Source organism: Melozone crissalis, unplaced genomic scaffold (assembly GCF_028551555.1).
Source record: "Melozone crissalis strain CALT ecotype California unplaced genomic scaffold, PUWL_Pcris_2 ptg000042l_1, whole genome shotgun sequence".
NCBI lineage: Eukaryota > Metazoa > Chordata > Aves > Passeriformes > Passerellidae > Melozone > Melozone crissalis.
The window spans coordinates 7,513,202-7,531,128 of NW_026535820.1; the positions used below are offsets into that span (position 1 = coordinate 7,513,202).

General features: G+C 37.9%; 1 protein-coding gene across 1 annotated transcript in view; it reads left to right on the plus strand.

Moving 5' to 3' along the window:
- The window catches only part of CA8 (carbonic anhydrase 8), a 50,005-nt gene that overhangs the window by 23,325 nt on the left and 8,753 nt on the right, over positions 1 to 17,927 (plus strand). Inside the window, exons 5-8 of the mRNA XM_054284890.1 lie at positions 1,225 to 1,287; positions 2,624 to 2,672; positions 5,276 to 5,388; positions 12,882 to 13,051. Coding sequence (XP_054140865.1) covers positions 1,225 to 1,287; positions 2,624 to 2,672; positions 5,276 to 5,388; positions 12,882 to 13,016 — 360 coding nt within the window. The 3' untranslated portion in view covers positions 13,017 to 13,051. The remainder of the gene's footprint in view (positions 1 to 1,224; positions 1,288 to 2,623; positions 2,673 to 5,275; positions 5,389 to 12,881; positions 13,052 to 17,927) is intronic.

The following is a 17,927-nucleotide window of genomic DNA, read 5'->3' on the forward strand; positions in this document are numbered from 1 at the left end:
TAATATTTAAGGTGTTTATTAAAGGAACAGGGAGAGGAACTTTGGTGACCATTTTTTTCTTGGTAAAGGCATGGAAAAGTAATTTTGTACCATGGTTCTCAAAATACACTATTTTAAAGTCAATGAAAACATTTACACTGATTTAAGTGACAGGCCTTGGGGATTATTAATTTAGAAGCAGAATCTTTGAAGTAACTTAAATATCTTTTATGCACTTCAAAAGGTTTGAAATTGAAATTCCATTATGAAACAAAAGAAAATGCTCTTAAATTCCTAGAAGTAACAAAGTACTTTTTGTTGACATTCAGTTGTTTCCTTCCAGTGGCTACTCTGTCATTCTATAAGAGAAACAAAAAGCAAACAAATTTTTCAGGGTCTAGCTCTCCCATTCTCACTCGTGCTGGGTTATTTCCTCACCTTGTATTTGTACATGTTGGCAAAAAAATCAAGTGGAAGACCATTCTGCCTCTCCTGATTTTGTTCTGAAGGTAAAACTAGGATCCTGGAATGGGTGATTTGAGTCAGAAGCAGCTGAGTTTAGTGTGCAGAGTGAGCAACATCCATATAAAATTAGAATCTCTCATCTCAGTGTGTTTCTTTAGAGCCCCATCTTCTGTGCCTTCAGTAGAGACAGTGCTGCAGCCTGGCTTTCACTGGCATAATCCCAGAGATGCTGTGGGAGAGGGAATCTGCTGTTCTGTGCTCTGCAGGCAGGAAAAACTCCCCTGAGCTTCAGGGATACCTTGGGCCAGATTTGCAATGCCATGGGAACAAATTCAAAAATTTTCTGTTATGCTTGTTCACTCTGTTCCTTTCTGTGTACTTTTTTGACAAAAACTGGTAAGGACAAACTGTATCCTAGGCATCTATATGCCACAATAGTGCATGATCTTGACTCCACAGAGAACAGGGGCTGTACATCAGGGCTAATAAAAACCAACCTTAATTATGACTCTTTCTCTTGTTCTGTGAGTTTGTCTCTGCTTTAAAGTTATTTAAGCCCTGTTTACTTTTGGCTGGTGGTTTTATAATGATTTAATTTTTTGGACTTGTCATGTATCAGTATCAAATACACTATCCATGTATCAGTGTATTTGATTAAAACAAGGTTGTGTAGCTAAACTAAAAACAGCTATAATACTTACTGTTCTGGTTGACCTGAGTTTTGCCTCAGTTTCTGAAATACCAAGATACTGAAATTCACCTTTGCTTGCTGTATTTCAGATAGGAAAAGAGCATGTGGGCCTGAAGGCTGTAACTGAAATTCTTCAGGACATCCAGTACAAGGTAAGGAATTGTCTGAAGCAATCCTTCCTTTAATGACCAGAGTCAGTAAGCAAAGGGACTGTATGGACCCAAGAGAAAGATTTCAGGTGTGTCTGTGGTAAAACCACATATAAAAGCCATCATTTGGTGGCCAGCATGAAAACCTCAGCGTTTTATTCAGATAATATTATTCAGCTAGTATGTATTTTTTATACTTTCTTTTCCTGGTGGCCAGAAAGTTTGATCTATACCAGTAACTGCTTGCAAGTCCTACATTTTCAGTGATTTTCATGGAATCGGTGTGAGTGCAGGCACTGCAACATGCTTAGTGAACACCAGCAGCCATGTCTCCAAACTTACCTGGTTTTAATTTGTAGAGGAAAAGAACAGATGGACTGAGCACCCATATTAACTTGCAGGGAAATCAGCAAAAATACAATGCCAACTTGTCAAGTGTATTATGTCTGGGCATGCTGAAGGACAGGTAGTAATCCTAGCAGGATTGAGGAGATTTGAGTGCTCTCCAAAATGTTGCCACTATTTTAAATGGCCTTGGGCAAGTTACTTTCAACTCTTTGCTTCATGATCTGTAACACAGAAATAATCATACATTCCTTTGTTTTTAAAAGGATTTTGAGATGTAGGGATGACACATTTTTATTGGTCTGAAGAGATTACCATTCACTTCAGTAGATATCAAAGTGAAGAAAATTTAGAAAGAAATTGCAATCTTTTAGTCAAATCCTACGTGGTAAACTTCAGGCATGATGTTTAATATTATAAATTCCTTATTTATGAAAGTATCAGAGAAAACAATAGTGTATGTAACTCTAATTTCATTACTGAGACAACAGCCAAGCAGAGGAAGGTCATGAAAGGCCTCACCATTGTGTTACTGTGTTATAATGGTGCCTCCCAAAGGAGCAGCATCAAACACACTTTGGCATACATAACATTTTTGTGTATTAAGTATGTGGGACCAGCATTATTTTATTAAGGTTATCCACATCAGTTAAGTAAAGCTCACTTTGGCCCTTGTTTTTTTATATGAAACCCCTGAATTTCATGAAGAGAATTTCAAGGCTGGGACCTGAAAGAAGTCCAGGTGCTAAAGGCAGAAAGTTAACAAATTGCTGGAATAAGCTTAAAAATGAAATAAAAAATAGGATAAAAATATGTGTTTGTGTAGCTGCAAGGAGAAATGCAATGATGATTAAATGGGTGCTCTTAGTGAGGTTGCTTTCCACAGGAATTCAAGGCTTGATGGTAAAAGAACACAGAATGTGTTTTACCTCAGCATTCATCAGCATTTTAATTAGAAGCTAGAGCTGAGATTGACTTGTATTCATTTTTTCAGGGAAAGTCCAAAACAATACCCTGTTTTAATCCCAACTCTTTATTGCCAGGTAGGTGCCTTTGCTTACTTTTGTGTGTGTGGATTAGTAGCTGATTGCAGGGGCTGAGACAATCTAAAGCCTAGCCTAAACTGCAAGCCTGAGTGTGTCCCATAAGCTGGTAATGCATTTTGGTAATGCACATCCTAACAGGGATGGTGGTGAATTCCCATTGGAATTTACTGTAAATCTGCACCTTTGTCATGTGAGTTGGATGTGATTCTGTAGTCTGTGCAGTGCTGACAACACCATGGGTAGCTTTGTTGAGATTTACCCATCCATCCAGAGAGACAACTGTGTGTATTCATTTCTCTACTTGGGCATAAAATAGGAAGTGTAAGGCTACCCACTTAACAAGGTAATTTTTTTGGCAGAATCAAAAGACAATACCATTATGCAATGACAGTAGTACAACAAAAAAGGAGAAGGGACAAAGGGAGGCAAATTCAAACTTACATAGCTAAAAGTTAGAGAGTAACAGTAAGAAATATGACTTAAAAAAAAAAACACCTCTAAAGCGAAATGTTTCTGCAAGGAATCTATTTGAGCTAAACGCTACCATAGTGGCAAGATCTTTAATTTTTTCAAAGTAGTCTAGGTCTACATTAAACTATATTAATTATAGGAAAATAATATTATTTAGGTTGCAAAGTCAAGTGCTCAGCAATTAGGAATTGCAGGAATTAAGGCAGCCTGTGCCTCTCGTGCATATCCATTATGAAACATCACCTGATTGCGTGACCATAAGCTATTTTTTACAGGACCCCTGCCTCACAGCTCCTGTTTGATGCTGATCAAGCCACACAAACAAAAATGTTCACAGGTCATATCTAACTATGTGTTCCTCATTTTCCAGGTGCCCGACTTGAGATCATGGGCTCTGATTTGCAGAAGTGCTGAGTGCTTACACCTCCAAGAGAAGTCAATGGGAGCAGTGCTCTGACTGTATTTTGTGCTATAGAAAGTTAAATACTCTGAGAAATCAGGTTCTAAGCATGTCATATTGAATACCTCAAATGGATAGATGCATTTGACCTCATCTTCTCTGCCTCAGTTCCCCAGCTGTAAAGTGAGGAGATAATCTATCCTTCCTCACCACTCAGGGGTATGGGAGGATAAATTAATTCATTTAAGCTCTCAGGCACTGGAGAAATGAGTGTATTAGAAATATGGAAAATGAGAAAATATTCTAACAAGCAGTATTTCAATAGCACAGGAAAAAGAATTCCAAATGCCTCATATTGTACTGGGAATTCTAAACAATATTATGTACTTTTCAAAACAAAATCATCTGTCTTTGCAAGTAAATAATGAAAGGTTTTCCAGAAAAGACACACATGATCATGTGACAGCACTGTATCACAATGCATGCACAGGATGGGCTGAATTAATTCTTGCAGTTCTTAACTTTTGAGTGTTTGATGATGCAACTCACTGTCAATGGATTTGCTACATAATTTCCAAGCTGAGAAAGAAAATTGCACCTACAAAACAAAGTCCATTTGCTGACAATTACAGGCTTCATTAGCAAAACTTAATTCTACTGATCTTCCTCTGAGCTAGTAGTGAAATGACAGTAACAGGTTAGTTGCACCAAGCAGGTTTATTTGTTTCCAGTATCCCATTCTGTCCTTGTCAAGCTAGTCACAACCTTCCCCCTGGCTCTCCATGCCATGATTAACCACCCTTTGTCTCCACTTTCTCCCTAGGTTTGTTTCTTCAGAAACCCTCTTTTACACTCAGGCAGTTTCCTCTCCTTTTTTAGGCAGTTTTCTTTTTTTAGTACTTTTTAGGCTGTATGGCCTACAGCAGCAAAGGAAAGCCCTGTGTTGTCTCACTTATGAAGTGTAGTGTGATTGGACTCTATGAGAAAGTAAAATAATGAAAATCAAATGTATTTTATGTAGAGTTAAAACTCTGCATGCACAAAATATTGTACATTTTCTTCAGCGACAACTGTTTATCCCAGCAGTTATTTATAAACCTATTAATAAACATATAAATGTAAAAAATTATGTAATTATAAGGTAAACCTTGATGTTTTTCCCCCTCTGAAATTCAACTCACTTTTGCAAAGGTAGGAAGCACCATTGCATCTCAAAACCTATGTCACCAGAATTGCAAAGTGAAAAGTTTTTCTTCAGCTGAATTCTCATTGATTTTTTTTTCTAAAAAATGAAATAAAGTTAATTCTTGAGACATATCCTAAACGTAGAAGTCAGTTAAAATTCAATCACCACAGACCCTCTGCATTCAAAATACGTGTCTTTTTAGCTTTTGACATTAACAGGAATTCCTTTATTCCCATAACATTGCTTATTTGCCATGCTGATTTAAAGAGCTGTGCACTTGTTATTTTTCACATCTACCAAGTGGCATTTTCACATCTAAAATGCACATCTGCAGGGTAACTTACTGTAATACAATGACCACAAGCTCATATACGTTCATATGAGGAAGTAGTGGGCAGTGCTTGGCAGGTTGTAAATTCACACTTTAGCTTCTGCTTACCAACTCTGTCATGCGAGAGAGCCCACAGCTGTCATAAGCTGTCACTGAAAAGCACCATTAACTTCCTAATAGTCATTAAAATTCCACTTTTTTTTTGGTTTCAGATCCTCTTCTGCGTGACTACTGGGTGTATGAGGGCTCTCTGACCATTCCACCCTGCAGTGAAGGTGTCACCTGGATATTGTTTCGCTATCCTTTGACTGTGTCCCAAGTGCAGGTAACAGCTGTGCTTACATTGACCTTGGAATATGGTTATGAGCTAAAGGTTATAGCGTGCAAATGTATATATCAGAATGTTATGTCTGTTCTCCTTAAAGATCCCATTAGATCAGTACATGGCTTTTCAAGTAAAGGTTAAACCTTTTGAGTCACTGAAAGCAATGCAAAGGTCAGAGATGAAAAACCTTGTTATCATATATCATCTGCATTTAAAATAATTCTTATATTTAAGTCAACAATAAAGGAAAAAGGAACTCAATGGGCAAAAGAAATTAAATTCTTTGTAATTGTAAGCTTTCAAATATCACTGCTTTTTAATGTTAAAGGGAAAAAAAAAGCACAAGGAGGCACTACATCCTGGAGAATGAAAAACTTTAATGTAGTACAGATTGGCTAGATTCCATTGAACTGTATTTAATTTATCTGGCTCTTTTTAAATTCAGTTTTATAATAAATGTCAAATGGAAGCTACCTATTTAAATTTGATTTCACACGTATGTATTTTAAAATGTTTGGGTTTTTTTTCTTAAATTAAATCTAACAGTTCTGAGCCTTTCTATGCACAATTTTTCAAATATGTCTACAAATAATCCCAGTAAAAACAATGAAAACTCCTGATGAATATTCTCTCACAGTCTGTGAATCCCAGCTGGAGGAGTGTGCATTTAATTTAGGTGAATCAACCTAGAATCCCTGAAGCTGAATGCATTAATTTTCATTGCCTGCTCTGAAGCACGTGAAAAAAGTATAAAAGGTAATAAATTCAGATTTCAATTATTTCAGCTTTAATAATTTAAAATTTTGCTAGTGATGCTGGCACAATGTTTTAACATCTTTAACAATTTAGAATTGGCAGCATTTCTTCTCTTATGGAAACTGAGTTCTAGGTCTAATCATAGGATAAAAGCAATAGCTCCCAATAAGTTATTTGTCTGGTAGCTGCAACTTAAATGCATCCCGTCATGAATCTGTTATTTGTTCATGAAAAACTAAGACTTGTGGCTGCTTACTACTGAGTAAATGCATTATTTACTACTGAGTAAACAGCTTCTTGTTAGCATTATTAGATTCAAACAACTTTTAAAGACAGAGTGCATTTTGTAACGTGTCAGCTAATTGTCCAGATGGGATATTGATAAATAAGAGGACTTAATCAGATGTACAAAGTCCAGCTATTACAGCTGAGACATAGTAAGATACTACAGCTATTACACTGAGGCATAGTATGATATTGCTAGTTGCAGATTTTGTGGTATTTATTCCTTTTTAATCCAGTCAGTGCACAGAGGAGAGCTGAGTTTAAACCATCCACATGTAGTGGGAGACACCAAGAGGGTGAACAAAAGAGGAATTAAGAGGAGAAATACAACTTTAGTTAGTATTACTGTGTACTAATTTACCACAAGAAGGCAGGATGTCGGAATGTTGTGTGACGGGGATAAGACTCCTGAAAAGAATATTGCGCCTGGAGAAAAGAGTGACCCATAGTGCCTGGGGCAAAGACCAAGGCTCACAGCCATGGCCTTTGTAAGGTGAGGGGTGGCTGGTTTGTGTTGCTGCATTACTGTGATAGGTGCAAACCCGACCCAAAAACATTGCAGTGATGAAGGGCATGCAAGCCATAGAGGAGCCTATCCCTCCCACTGGCACTGTACATTGGTGAGAGGTGGCACTGGAGTCCAGTGATGGATTGGAGCAAACTCATGCCAGGATGATCCACTATTCTTGTCACAGATAAACACCAATCAGAAAAACATTCCTCTGTGATATTTATGACTGCAGCATTAAAGTTAAGGTTGTGCAGGAAAAATAATTATTAAGAACTTAAAAGGCTTTTGCCAAGGTGGCATAAAAATATATTTCATCAGATATTGCTTTCAGATATCAATGAAAAATAAATATGTCATTAAAATAAATACGTCAATGAAAAATAAATATGGGATTCTGGGATTTGTAAATTGAAAGGTATTGTGAGATCTCCATGATGCCCAAATTAAGATTTTGTTGGTTCTAGAATATTTTGCTATAGCTAAAATTCCAAGATTTTAAATTGTAATTAGCATTTTGTCTGCGGTGAACTGTCTGGCCTCTTTTGTGCATGTGGGCATGAGTGCCTATGAGAGATTTCATTTAATCACAGAACCACAGAATGACTGGGGTTGGAAGGGACCTCTGGAGAGCATCTATTCCAAAAGCCCTACTAAAGCAGGTTCATCTAGAGCAAGTTGCCCAGGAGAGATTAAGGAGAGATTAGAAATGCAAGGGCTTTTGTCTGCAGGAAATAAGAGGATGTAGTATAGGATATACCATTTTGAATCTTCCATGGAAGGCTGGTAGAGGTATTTAATTTTATTAAGCCAGCTTGTAGTATTAAATCATAGGTTTCAGTGTAAATGCATTTCTAATAGGTTTAAGTACATTATTTTTACATTTGTCATTACCTTGTGGAAATTTCTTCTTTGGGATACTAATGAAATGTCAAGTGCTTTATATAAATACTAGTAGCATCTATGGTTATAGCCAGTGAGAGACAAATTCAAGGCTATTTTCATTTTTCAGGCCATGAAATAATCAAGTTTTGAGTGTCAATAACAAGTAAATAAAGAATTACATAATATAATATAGAATAAGTTTTATTTCTTTCCTCTGATCAAACTAGTCCATATATTGGAGACAATATGCTAATTTTCTGCAATTAACACAGCAATATTGATCAGCTTAACAAACTGCGGGTCATAAGGGCAAAAAATGAATAAAATTGCTACGCTGTTTCAAGGTCATGCTCATAAAATATTTTCACATTTTGTTATTTTGGAACAATGTCAAACCATTTTGACATGGGCACAATAGGCTGACTATTACAAAGTAGAGAACCTTTTTTTTACCTGAAGACATTTTCAGAGAGTAAAGTTCAGCTGGTGAGTTGATATGCTACTGATCTAAGTCAAAGTTAAGTGAAAGGAGATCTGAGTGTGCTCATTCTACAAATAGCAAAAGAGCAATTCAGGACTGCAGCATCAGGATGTGCTTTCCTGGAATCATGAGGAATGCTGTTTCCTCATTGGAAGTAATTTTCTTTGTCATGAGACTTCACTTCCATCAAAAAAGTCCTTCATGGGTCATTCTATGCATATTCCTGTCCTCCTATTGTGGTTTTTTCCATCCTCACTTGACTTATGTTGAAATGCACAGCCCAGAAAGAACTCTGTTGATTCTTTTTGTGAGATATCTTACACATGCATGTACCTGCTGAAATGCACTGAGAGAAAACTCCTATTAGGCCCTTAAAAGCGGGAAAAACGGGAAATTGAAAAAAGTCTTAGTCATGCTTCTCTCCACTATATTTAAAAAAAAGGGACATTTGTGAATAAAGTACTTTGTGGTTCACTGAAGCCCAGAGTGCTTGAAGTGCATTGTCTAAGCCACTCAGAGTAAGGATTTTAAACAATGATGCAGAAGGAGCTCTTGTTCGCTGTATTCATCGTCAGAGTTAACTGGTCTTTTATTGAATGGCATGGTCTCTAGTCCTTTTGTCTACCTCATTCAGAATGAAAAACTACCAACGGACAGAAAGAGGAACTAGCATATGGAACTGTTGTGGGAATTGGGCAAAATTTATGTCAACTAAAATAAAGCACTCAGAGCTTCATGGTATTCTGGGTGCTGGGAAGTAAGGTCCATGTTCTTGGAAGGTGTCATGGAGACATGTTAAATTTTCAAACAGAAGGATAATGCTTCCATATCTCATATCAAATAAATGTTTATAGAAAACAGGGAAATCCTTAGTATTGTGTGCTCTATTCTTCAGCAAATGTGTAAATTAAACAGAAGAATGCTCAGGATCTGAATACAATGAGTGGTAAAAAAAATTCTACACAATGTGAACATGAATGATTTTACTCAGTAGAAATGCCACTGTTCACATTGTGAATTTGCCTCTACACTGGTTAGAACTTAATCCCAAATTGTTGAAAGTGAAGGGAGAACGACCCATTTTGTTGTTCTTTGATCAGCATCAACTCCGATTTATTGACCAAATCAGCCACTTTATATAACAGTGTTAATTAACTTCATGCCTATTGCAAAATCCAAGCTCACGATAGGTTAACAGAGAAAACTCTAACCCCTCCTTTTGTTTTACAATACCTATGATTTGTTTATTGAAAACAGGACAGCGTTCTCACTGTGATATGAAAAGTTCCCAAAACCTCCATATCTGTTCCCAGAGTAGCTATCTTTTCCCAGAGAGCCCAAGGACAGAGTGTTTTGCCTGTTATGGGAAGACTGTCTGAGAATCTTATTGTTTATAAAGTGGTGCTTGAGAGAGCCTAATTGTTTATAGAATCAAGCCTGGGAATTGCTTTACAACTACCTTTTACTTTTCCCTCAACTGTATGCCTTCACGGCCTCTTTCTTTAACCATGCTTGAACCAGACTCTCCACACCAAATTTCAGTGTGAAAGGCTTAGGTCATCCTTAATGTCTCCTGGGCAGAAGAAGAAGTTTTTAAAGTAGCTATTCCTGGTAAAAGTATGTGACTATCCAAGGGTGCTTAGCTGTATACCTCTAAAACATCTGTTTCCTTGGCAGTCCTGCATCCTGCAGGGTGTACTCCACAGCACTGACTTATGAGGGGCTGGGAGGAGATGGTGAGCAGTGAAATAGAATCAGCAGGGCACACATGTGTCTTGGTTTGAAAAGAGAGGTGTGTGCTAAGGAAGGCAAGAACCTCCCCTGAAATGGAAAATGTAAACTCCCTCCCTCCAAATGATTGCAATTTTGAAATTAAGGGGCTCTCGGACAAGGACATGGGAATTGGAATAACAGTTCTTTACTAGGAAAATGTTAAAAAATACAAACACAATAGTACAATAAAAAGAAAATAAACTACTGACAGAGTCAGAATACAACCTGACACCCTGTTGGTCTGGATGTTGGTAGCAGTCTGATTGAACAGTGGCTGCAGTCCTCCTGAGTAACAGGTGTGGTTCTGTTGAAGCAGGGATGCTGTAAAAGGGTGGAGTTTTCCTCTGAAGGTCTGGTGGTGGTGTAGATGGGCCTGGTCTTCCTCTGTGAATCCAGTGGGGGAAGGCTGACTGTGATGTTCCAAATCTCAGATTATATCCAGGTAGGGATGCTTGGCTCCTCCCCCTGGGCAGAGCTTCTCACAATGGGATGATGTAATTTTATCAACCATGCAATGACACTCAATGGCCCAGTAACAGAAGATATTTCCTGGAGGGAGGATTGGTTGTGGAAGAGATAAAGAAAAACTGCCCAATTAACAGAAGATAACTGCTCCACCTCTAACAGGGGTGTGTATTCTAACATCTAACAGATGATCTATTCATCTAACAGGTGGGAATAGAATACACATGCAGCTACCTTTCAATCTGAGACACCATATTACCTTGCCACATGGAAATTCAATAGGGAAAGTAGTGTTGGCACAGCAAACGTCCTTTTCTCACAGAAGTGCTTCTTATGAGTAGAGCAAACCACCACATGTGTAGTCCTTTTGTCTACCTCATTTGAAGGTTCACACAGCAGTGTGAACCATGGAAGGAACAACTAAACAAGAAGGGTGTTGATTGCAGAAGAAATTCCCCCTTGGAGCAGAGCTACAATTCTTGACTTCCGTAAAGACTAAAGAGCAGGCACAGAGATCAGGTCAGTTCTACTCTCCTGTAGAAGAAACTGGAAGCTGCTTTGTGAGGAGTTACCTCCTGGAGAAAGATTTCACTGTGGGAACTGGGACAGAGCATTTGTAGTTTCAGTAGGAGACAGCTCACAAATTCCAGCTTTGCAGAGAGCCTGCTCTTCCCTCTCCTTCATCTGTCTTTGTTTGAAGTATCTCATTCTCACAAGATCAAACAAAAGCCACATTTTTGTAAAGTGCTCCTTCCTAAACTGCAATTATCTCAGACTTTCCAGAGCTGATTCAGATGGTGAAAAAGTATGCTTTTACAAAGCTCCTTCAGTCATTTACCAGCCCTTGAGTTCTGAAGACTTTTTCAATTCCAAGCTGGTAGTGGGTTTGTTTTCAGTTTCCTTAAAGTAAACAACAACAACAACAAAAATCTTCCATAACAGAATTCTGCCTCTAAAAGCACCTTCAAGGAGCTTTTTTCATTTTTGCAGTCTAAGCTGTTGCCTTATATCTCAGCTGCCACAAGCTGAGTGTTGATTTCCAAGCACACTGTTTTTTTGAGGAAAATTAAGCAGAGAAGAGCTACCCTCTAAATCCAGTAAATAAATCTGTATCAGTACTGCTGTAGAGTGGAAAACAACAATGAGGGCAGTTGTGTTCCAGGTTGCAGTAAGAAAGTATTCTCTGTAGGCAGGATAAGAATCAAAATGCCGTTACCTGCTGTTTAGTACCTCATTTAATTTAATTCTGGAATCATGCTTACATTCTCCCTGTAATATTTCCTAGGGTGTTTTTCATGGAGAAATTAACTCTATAATGTCTTAGATGTTAAAATGATTGTATACTCCAGGCTCCATTTTACTTTCTGTGTATCTTCAGTTTCAAGTTAGAGATGAACTGCATAGAGAAGTGTCACAGGGTCAGTTCAAGTACAAAGGCTGAGGTTTGTAGTACAAAGGGGAGTCAGCCATCAAGTACATTTGCCGAATCCAGCTAAGACAACTTGTGAATATGTCCAAGAAAAAATATTTTTCTAGTAGTTGTAGCTATTTAAAAGATCAGACTCCTAAAACCAGCAAAAGTGAATACTAAGGTAGTGTTTTATCATGCAGCACTTGATGCTAGCACCAGGGACGGAGATGGAAGCTGCTCGTACTCTTCTGTACACCAGATGAGATTTCGAAAAATGTAAAAAGAGTCTATAAGCAAGAAACATTTGTTTTGGCTCAATTGAAATATTTCTTATTTATTTTTTACTGTATTTGACTTTCTGACTGTCTACACCCACAGATCTTTTGAAGCAGTATTTTGTTTTGATCACAAAAACTGTATTTTTTCATCTAAAATGTCAACTGACATCCTCTAAAGCTAAGAATCTGTTCAGTATTCTTCTGGTTTAGAAGGCAACAGTTTCAGGAAGTAAATAAATCACTAGGAGAATTTCAAAACAATTTATAGTCAAGCAAGTTATTCCTGAAACGCACTTTTTTGAAGAAGACCAGAATTGCTACTCTCAATGCACGACAGTAAGGCTGATTCATAGGATGTAATCTGCAATGGCCAAGATGGTTATAGATCTTAAAAGAAGTTGTGAAAAGGCAAAGGAAAAGTTTGCCAAAGCAAATGCTTAAAAATTCTAGCTTTTCTCTATATCTCAAATATTTTGACAGTGCTGATAACTATTTTAAAATATTATTAATATATATTGACCTTACTATATGGCACCTGAACACTTCGATTTTCAAAGCTGCAGAATTGGCTGGACAGGGCTGGTTTTGATCATTAGTCCCATGGTGAAGAATGTGTCTCAGCTTCCTAACTTCTGTTTTTCTGTCTTCCAGATAGAGGAATTTCGAAGACTGAGGACTCATGTTAAAGGTGCTGAACTTTTAGAGGGCTCTGATGGAATCCTAGGAGATAACTTCAGACCAACTCAGCCACTTAGTGATAGAGTCATCAGGGCTGCATTTCAATAGCAGAGCAGGAAGAACAATGATGACTCTTCAGTCAGGTAAGCAAAAACAGCGGAACAATCAAAATTTTGAACTAATTTAGCTAAAGTAGAAAATGCACTTAACTTTAGCTAATGTTATGATACGTTGTCACAATTTTAAATTCTGACACTCTAATTTCTATTTCATCCTGTGTGTAATAGTTTGGTTATGTCATGATTTACCTCCAGCTGGCAACCAAGCCCCATGAGCTGCTCAGTCCCTTTCATGTGGTGGGATGGGGAAGAAAATCAGAAAGGTAAAAGGGAGAGAATTTCTGGGTTGAGACAAAGACAGTTTAATAGGTAAAGCAAAAGCCGTGCATGCAAGCAAAGCAATGGAAAACAAGAAAGTCATTCACCACCCTCCAGGCAGTGAATCACAATGCCCATTTACATCACACTTACTTCTTGTAGCTTTTATTTCCCATGCTGCAGTGAAGAAAAGCACAGCATGCCTTGGTTATGTGGTATATTTCCCCAGATACAGAGTTTTACTGGTAGTTTTCTTTCCATGTTTCTGGAAAACCAGCCATTGGTGGATCTTTTCACACTGTTAAAAAAGAAGGGTAGTAGTTCTGGAAGGAGGCCTTTAATTCTAAAATGAAGCTTTGTTCTTCTTTTACAATGTTGTTCTTCCCCAACAAGACTGAATTTTGAGAAATTCCAGTGAAGGTATGAAAGGCAACAAATTAAATTCTGTCTATGAAAAAAGGACTATTTTTTCATATTTCATTCATCAAAGTAGTTGCTGCTTCTTTTCCACCTTCATTGACTCTCAGAGCAAGAATTTGAGGATGACACAAGAGAAATACACATGTGAACCTGCATTAAACCTGCTGCAGCTATTAAAACTTCTCATGTCATGTTCCCTCAGCCTCTATCTATTTTATATATAAAATAATTCCCTCAATATTCAACAGTTACTCCTAATCCTCATTATACTTAGTTAATGGATGTTTTGCTATAATGAAAAACCTGGCAAAGAGATTCAAAGAGAGCTGAAGTCCAGGGAAGTGACTGAGTCACCATTTCTGAAGACATTTAGGGTGTTAGATGTGATTTTAGGGATATGGTTTAGTGGTGCACCTGGCAATGCTGGGTGAGTAGTTGGACATGATGATCTCAAAGGTCTTTTCTAACTTAAACAAGTCTATTATACTAAGACAAATTATTGCCTTGAAAGGAATGAGTCAGGGCACCAGCTTTATGGTTGATCTTGAAATGAAGTGATCCTGCTTTAATGCAGGACCCTGTTTACTGTTGAAATACATAATATAAAAGCCTCAGATTTTCTATCTTTTCATTTCTTCAAAGCTACAAAATAGATTCATCTGACGTTTAATCTGGAAAGCATGCTGCTTAAAGGGTTTTGATAAACTGTTTTGGGTAAGGATATTTGTTTTTACTTTAAATTCTTGCCCTCTCTAGTTCATGTCAGGCTCTGTAGTGGAGTTAAACCCATTCAGAGCATGCTCTGGATCCAGACACCAGTTTCATGTGAAGTAACAAATGATCAGGCAGCAGATAACCCATAAAAAAGACTGATAATTCAATGCTTCCAAAAGATCCATTAAAATGAAGTGAGAAGATTATCATCCCTCCTGCATATGATAGAAGTTATTAAATTGGCTAGGACAATGACCAACAATTTCATGGTCTTTCCATATAGCATAAGCATTTGATGTAGTGTATGCATCTAAATGCTGTTGAAGAAAGGGTTTATTTGTGTTTTATAACCCTATTTAATATCTGCATCCCAGAAGCTGAAGAAAAACCCCAAACATTGGTCCCTTTTTTAATATTATTTTCTCATCCCCATATTTAATTTTGAGCATATCCCTAAGACGAATTTGCAATTACATGGTTCTCTGAGGTAACCAAATGTTGTCACTTTAATCTTGAAATGGATGTTTCAAATTCATCCCAGCTTCTGCATAAAAATTACTTGGGAAAATCGTAGCAATATTAAAGTACAATTTTTCTCAGAGAGTGAATAATGCCCTCAGGCCAGTGCAGGTAATTCAAGTCTGTAACAGTGAAATTACTTGACACGCTGAGTTTGAATTTTAAGCATGAAAGAGTTTCCTTTACAGTGATGGAATTGAAATGTAAAAATTTCCCTTTTGCTTTCATGTTTGAAATTTTATTACTTTTGTCAATACTTATAAAGATTTTTTCTATGTAATAAGATTTATCTTGGCTTTGCTTCACAAAATAATCTGCAGTTTTAATTCTTAAATGATGGAATTTTTAATGCAAAGTAATCGTCCTCACTGTGGGGCCATACTAATTATGGACACTCAAGCACTGAGGAAGAACTGTGACTCCTGACACAGTGTAGCTCTCAGAAGAAATGACACTTGTTTCTCTACACCTGATTGAATTATTTATCAGAAATTTGTTTGGTCAGGTCTTTTCAGTTTTGTGTGCATCAGTCCAAGTATCACAGACCTAATCAAGGTTTCATTATATATCTTTGCTATTGAGTTCAGGGAGCTGAAAAAAAATGAAGCAGAAAAAGAAATCACATGGCTTTGTTCACATTTCTTCTATGCAAAGAGGTTTACAGGGAAGGAAACAATCTTACTTGTAGTGATTTCCTCACACTTCTCCAGGAGGAAGGTGTTGAGGAGCGGTAGCTCCTCACACAGACCTCAGAAATCCGCAGAAAGATTCCTTCCTTCACAGGAACGAGGGAAGTCCCTTAAGCTGGGACTGCTGGCATCAGCTGAATATTGCTGTGAGGACTCAGTAGTAGATGGGGAAGTAATACTTCCCAGGGCAGCATCTTCCTAGTAATTCAAGAGGAGCTGTTCTTCTTTTCAAAGAGCAGATTACTTTTTATTTTAAAGCTCTGGTATGTCTTTAACATTCAATTACAAACACACTGGTTGATTTCTTTTCATACACTATGCCCCTCTGCCAAAGCTGCTGGAACTCCTGTCAGTAAAGTTTTAAGTATTTTTTTTTTTATTCCAAGCCAGTGTGGCACAGCCACCTGAAGAACCTTGGGGAATGTTAGTTTGCCATGACCTTGTTACTCTGCCGGGAAAAGAAGGAGACAAATGTTTCTGTAAGTGTATCCATAGGAGTAGAAAAAGGTTGTTTGAAAGGTCTAATTAATTTTGACTGAATCAGAATGCAGGCTCTTTGCACAGCGTGCTCCCAAAGCTTCAGAACATCTGTTCCTCAGCCTTGATTTAAACCTTGACAAAACTGAACCCTTCGTGGCTTATGATCAAATGGCATATGTTGATCTTTGATGTAATTTGTTCTAATTTGTTGAGTAAGAAGCAGAGTTGACACAAAGATAGAATATCATGGTGTGTAATACCAGGGAAAGAACTATATTTTTTTAAATGTTCCTCCATCGTGGAAAAGCCCAGATCTCAAAACATTCCTCTCCAGTTCTAAGACAAAGTTTGGCCAGGCTCTAAAGGGGGCCTTCAGGATGACAAAACAAATAGAACTTACTAGCTTCTCTGCTCTCTTTAACCCAGTAGGTTTTAGAATAAGTTTGCTGCTATCTAACAGCATAGATAGCTGTTATCTAACTGGCATCTCCTGACTGCTTCTTTTCTGCTGAAAACATATGTCTCAGCTATAGCTTGAGGTTACGGAGTTTTTGAATTCTGTTTTGGTAGGGTTTTTGACATGCATCCAAACTACATCCCATTAAATGACCTTTTCATACTTCTTCTCCTGCCATTACTGAAGTTTTCAAATACATTTCTTTTGAAAAAGCCATTTAAAAAATTTCTAACCTCTTAAAATCATATCCAATAGTGAAAGAACCAGTCAGGTGTTAAGGAGTTTGGAGTAAAAGCTCAGTACAGATTTGCTTTCAGACATGGAAGGTTAAAAAATTGAGTTCAGATTTAGAGAGTGAAGAACAACAGAATAACAGAGTAGTTGTAATTGAAAGGTGCCTCTGTAGATCTATTAGTTTGATCCTCTGCCCAAAGCAGTGTTAACTGCTTAGCACTGAGCCTGACACTTAAAGAGTGGGTTGCTCAGAGCCATGTCCAGCTGGGTTTTGAATATCATAAGGATGAAGACTCCTTAACCTCTCTAAGCAATTGGTACCTGTGCACTCCTGCAGGGAAAAATGTTTTTCTTAATTTTAAATTAAATTCCCCATATTTCAGTTGGTTTTGTCATCTTATTGCAAAGCTCTCATACCTTCTTGGTGATTTCTCATGGGTATCTCCTCACAGCACTGACTCCTTATTCTTCACAGAGCAACCAACAAACTCCAACTCTCTCCCCAGCCACCTAACCCACTCTTTTTCTAGCACTTGTCTTCTTATTGGACACAGTTGAGGCCTTTTAAGGGCAGGCCTGTTCCTAATCTTTGGTGATTAGTACAGCTTCAACTCCTCAGATGTGAGATTGCCTTCTGCACTATTCTCTTACATTCTGTCCCTCCACCCGCTGACTCTTCTCCTTTCGCTGGATGCAGCTGAAGATGCAGTCTGGTGTGATCTTCTGTACTTGTTCTCATAAAGTGTTTGTACACATTGATAAAATCCCTGTTGAAACACCTTTTCTGGAGGCTGGGCAGTTTCAGCTCTCTCAGGCATCCTTTAATGGCAGGTGCTCCAATTCTTTACCATGCTTGTAGCCTGTTGCTGCTCTCCAGTGTGTCTGTGTTTCTTCTGAGCTGGGGAACCCAGGACTGGGCCCAGTGCTCCAGATGTTCTGTCAGTGTTGAGTAGAAGCATTTTCCTCTACCTTCTGGCAGTGTTTTTCCTGATGCAGCCGAGAAAGCTGCAGAACTTCATTGTTGCCTTGGGTGCATTACTGACTTAGCTTGAACTTGATGTTTGCCAGGACTCCCAAGTCCTTTTCTGAAGGAAAAGGGATAACATTGTGGCTTCCTCAGTGTTAATGC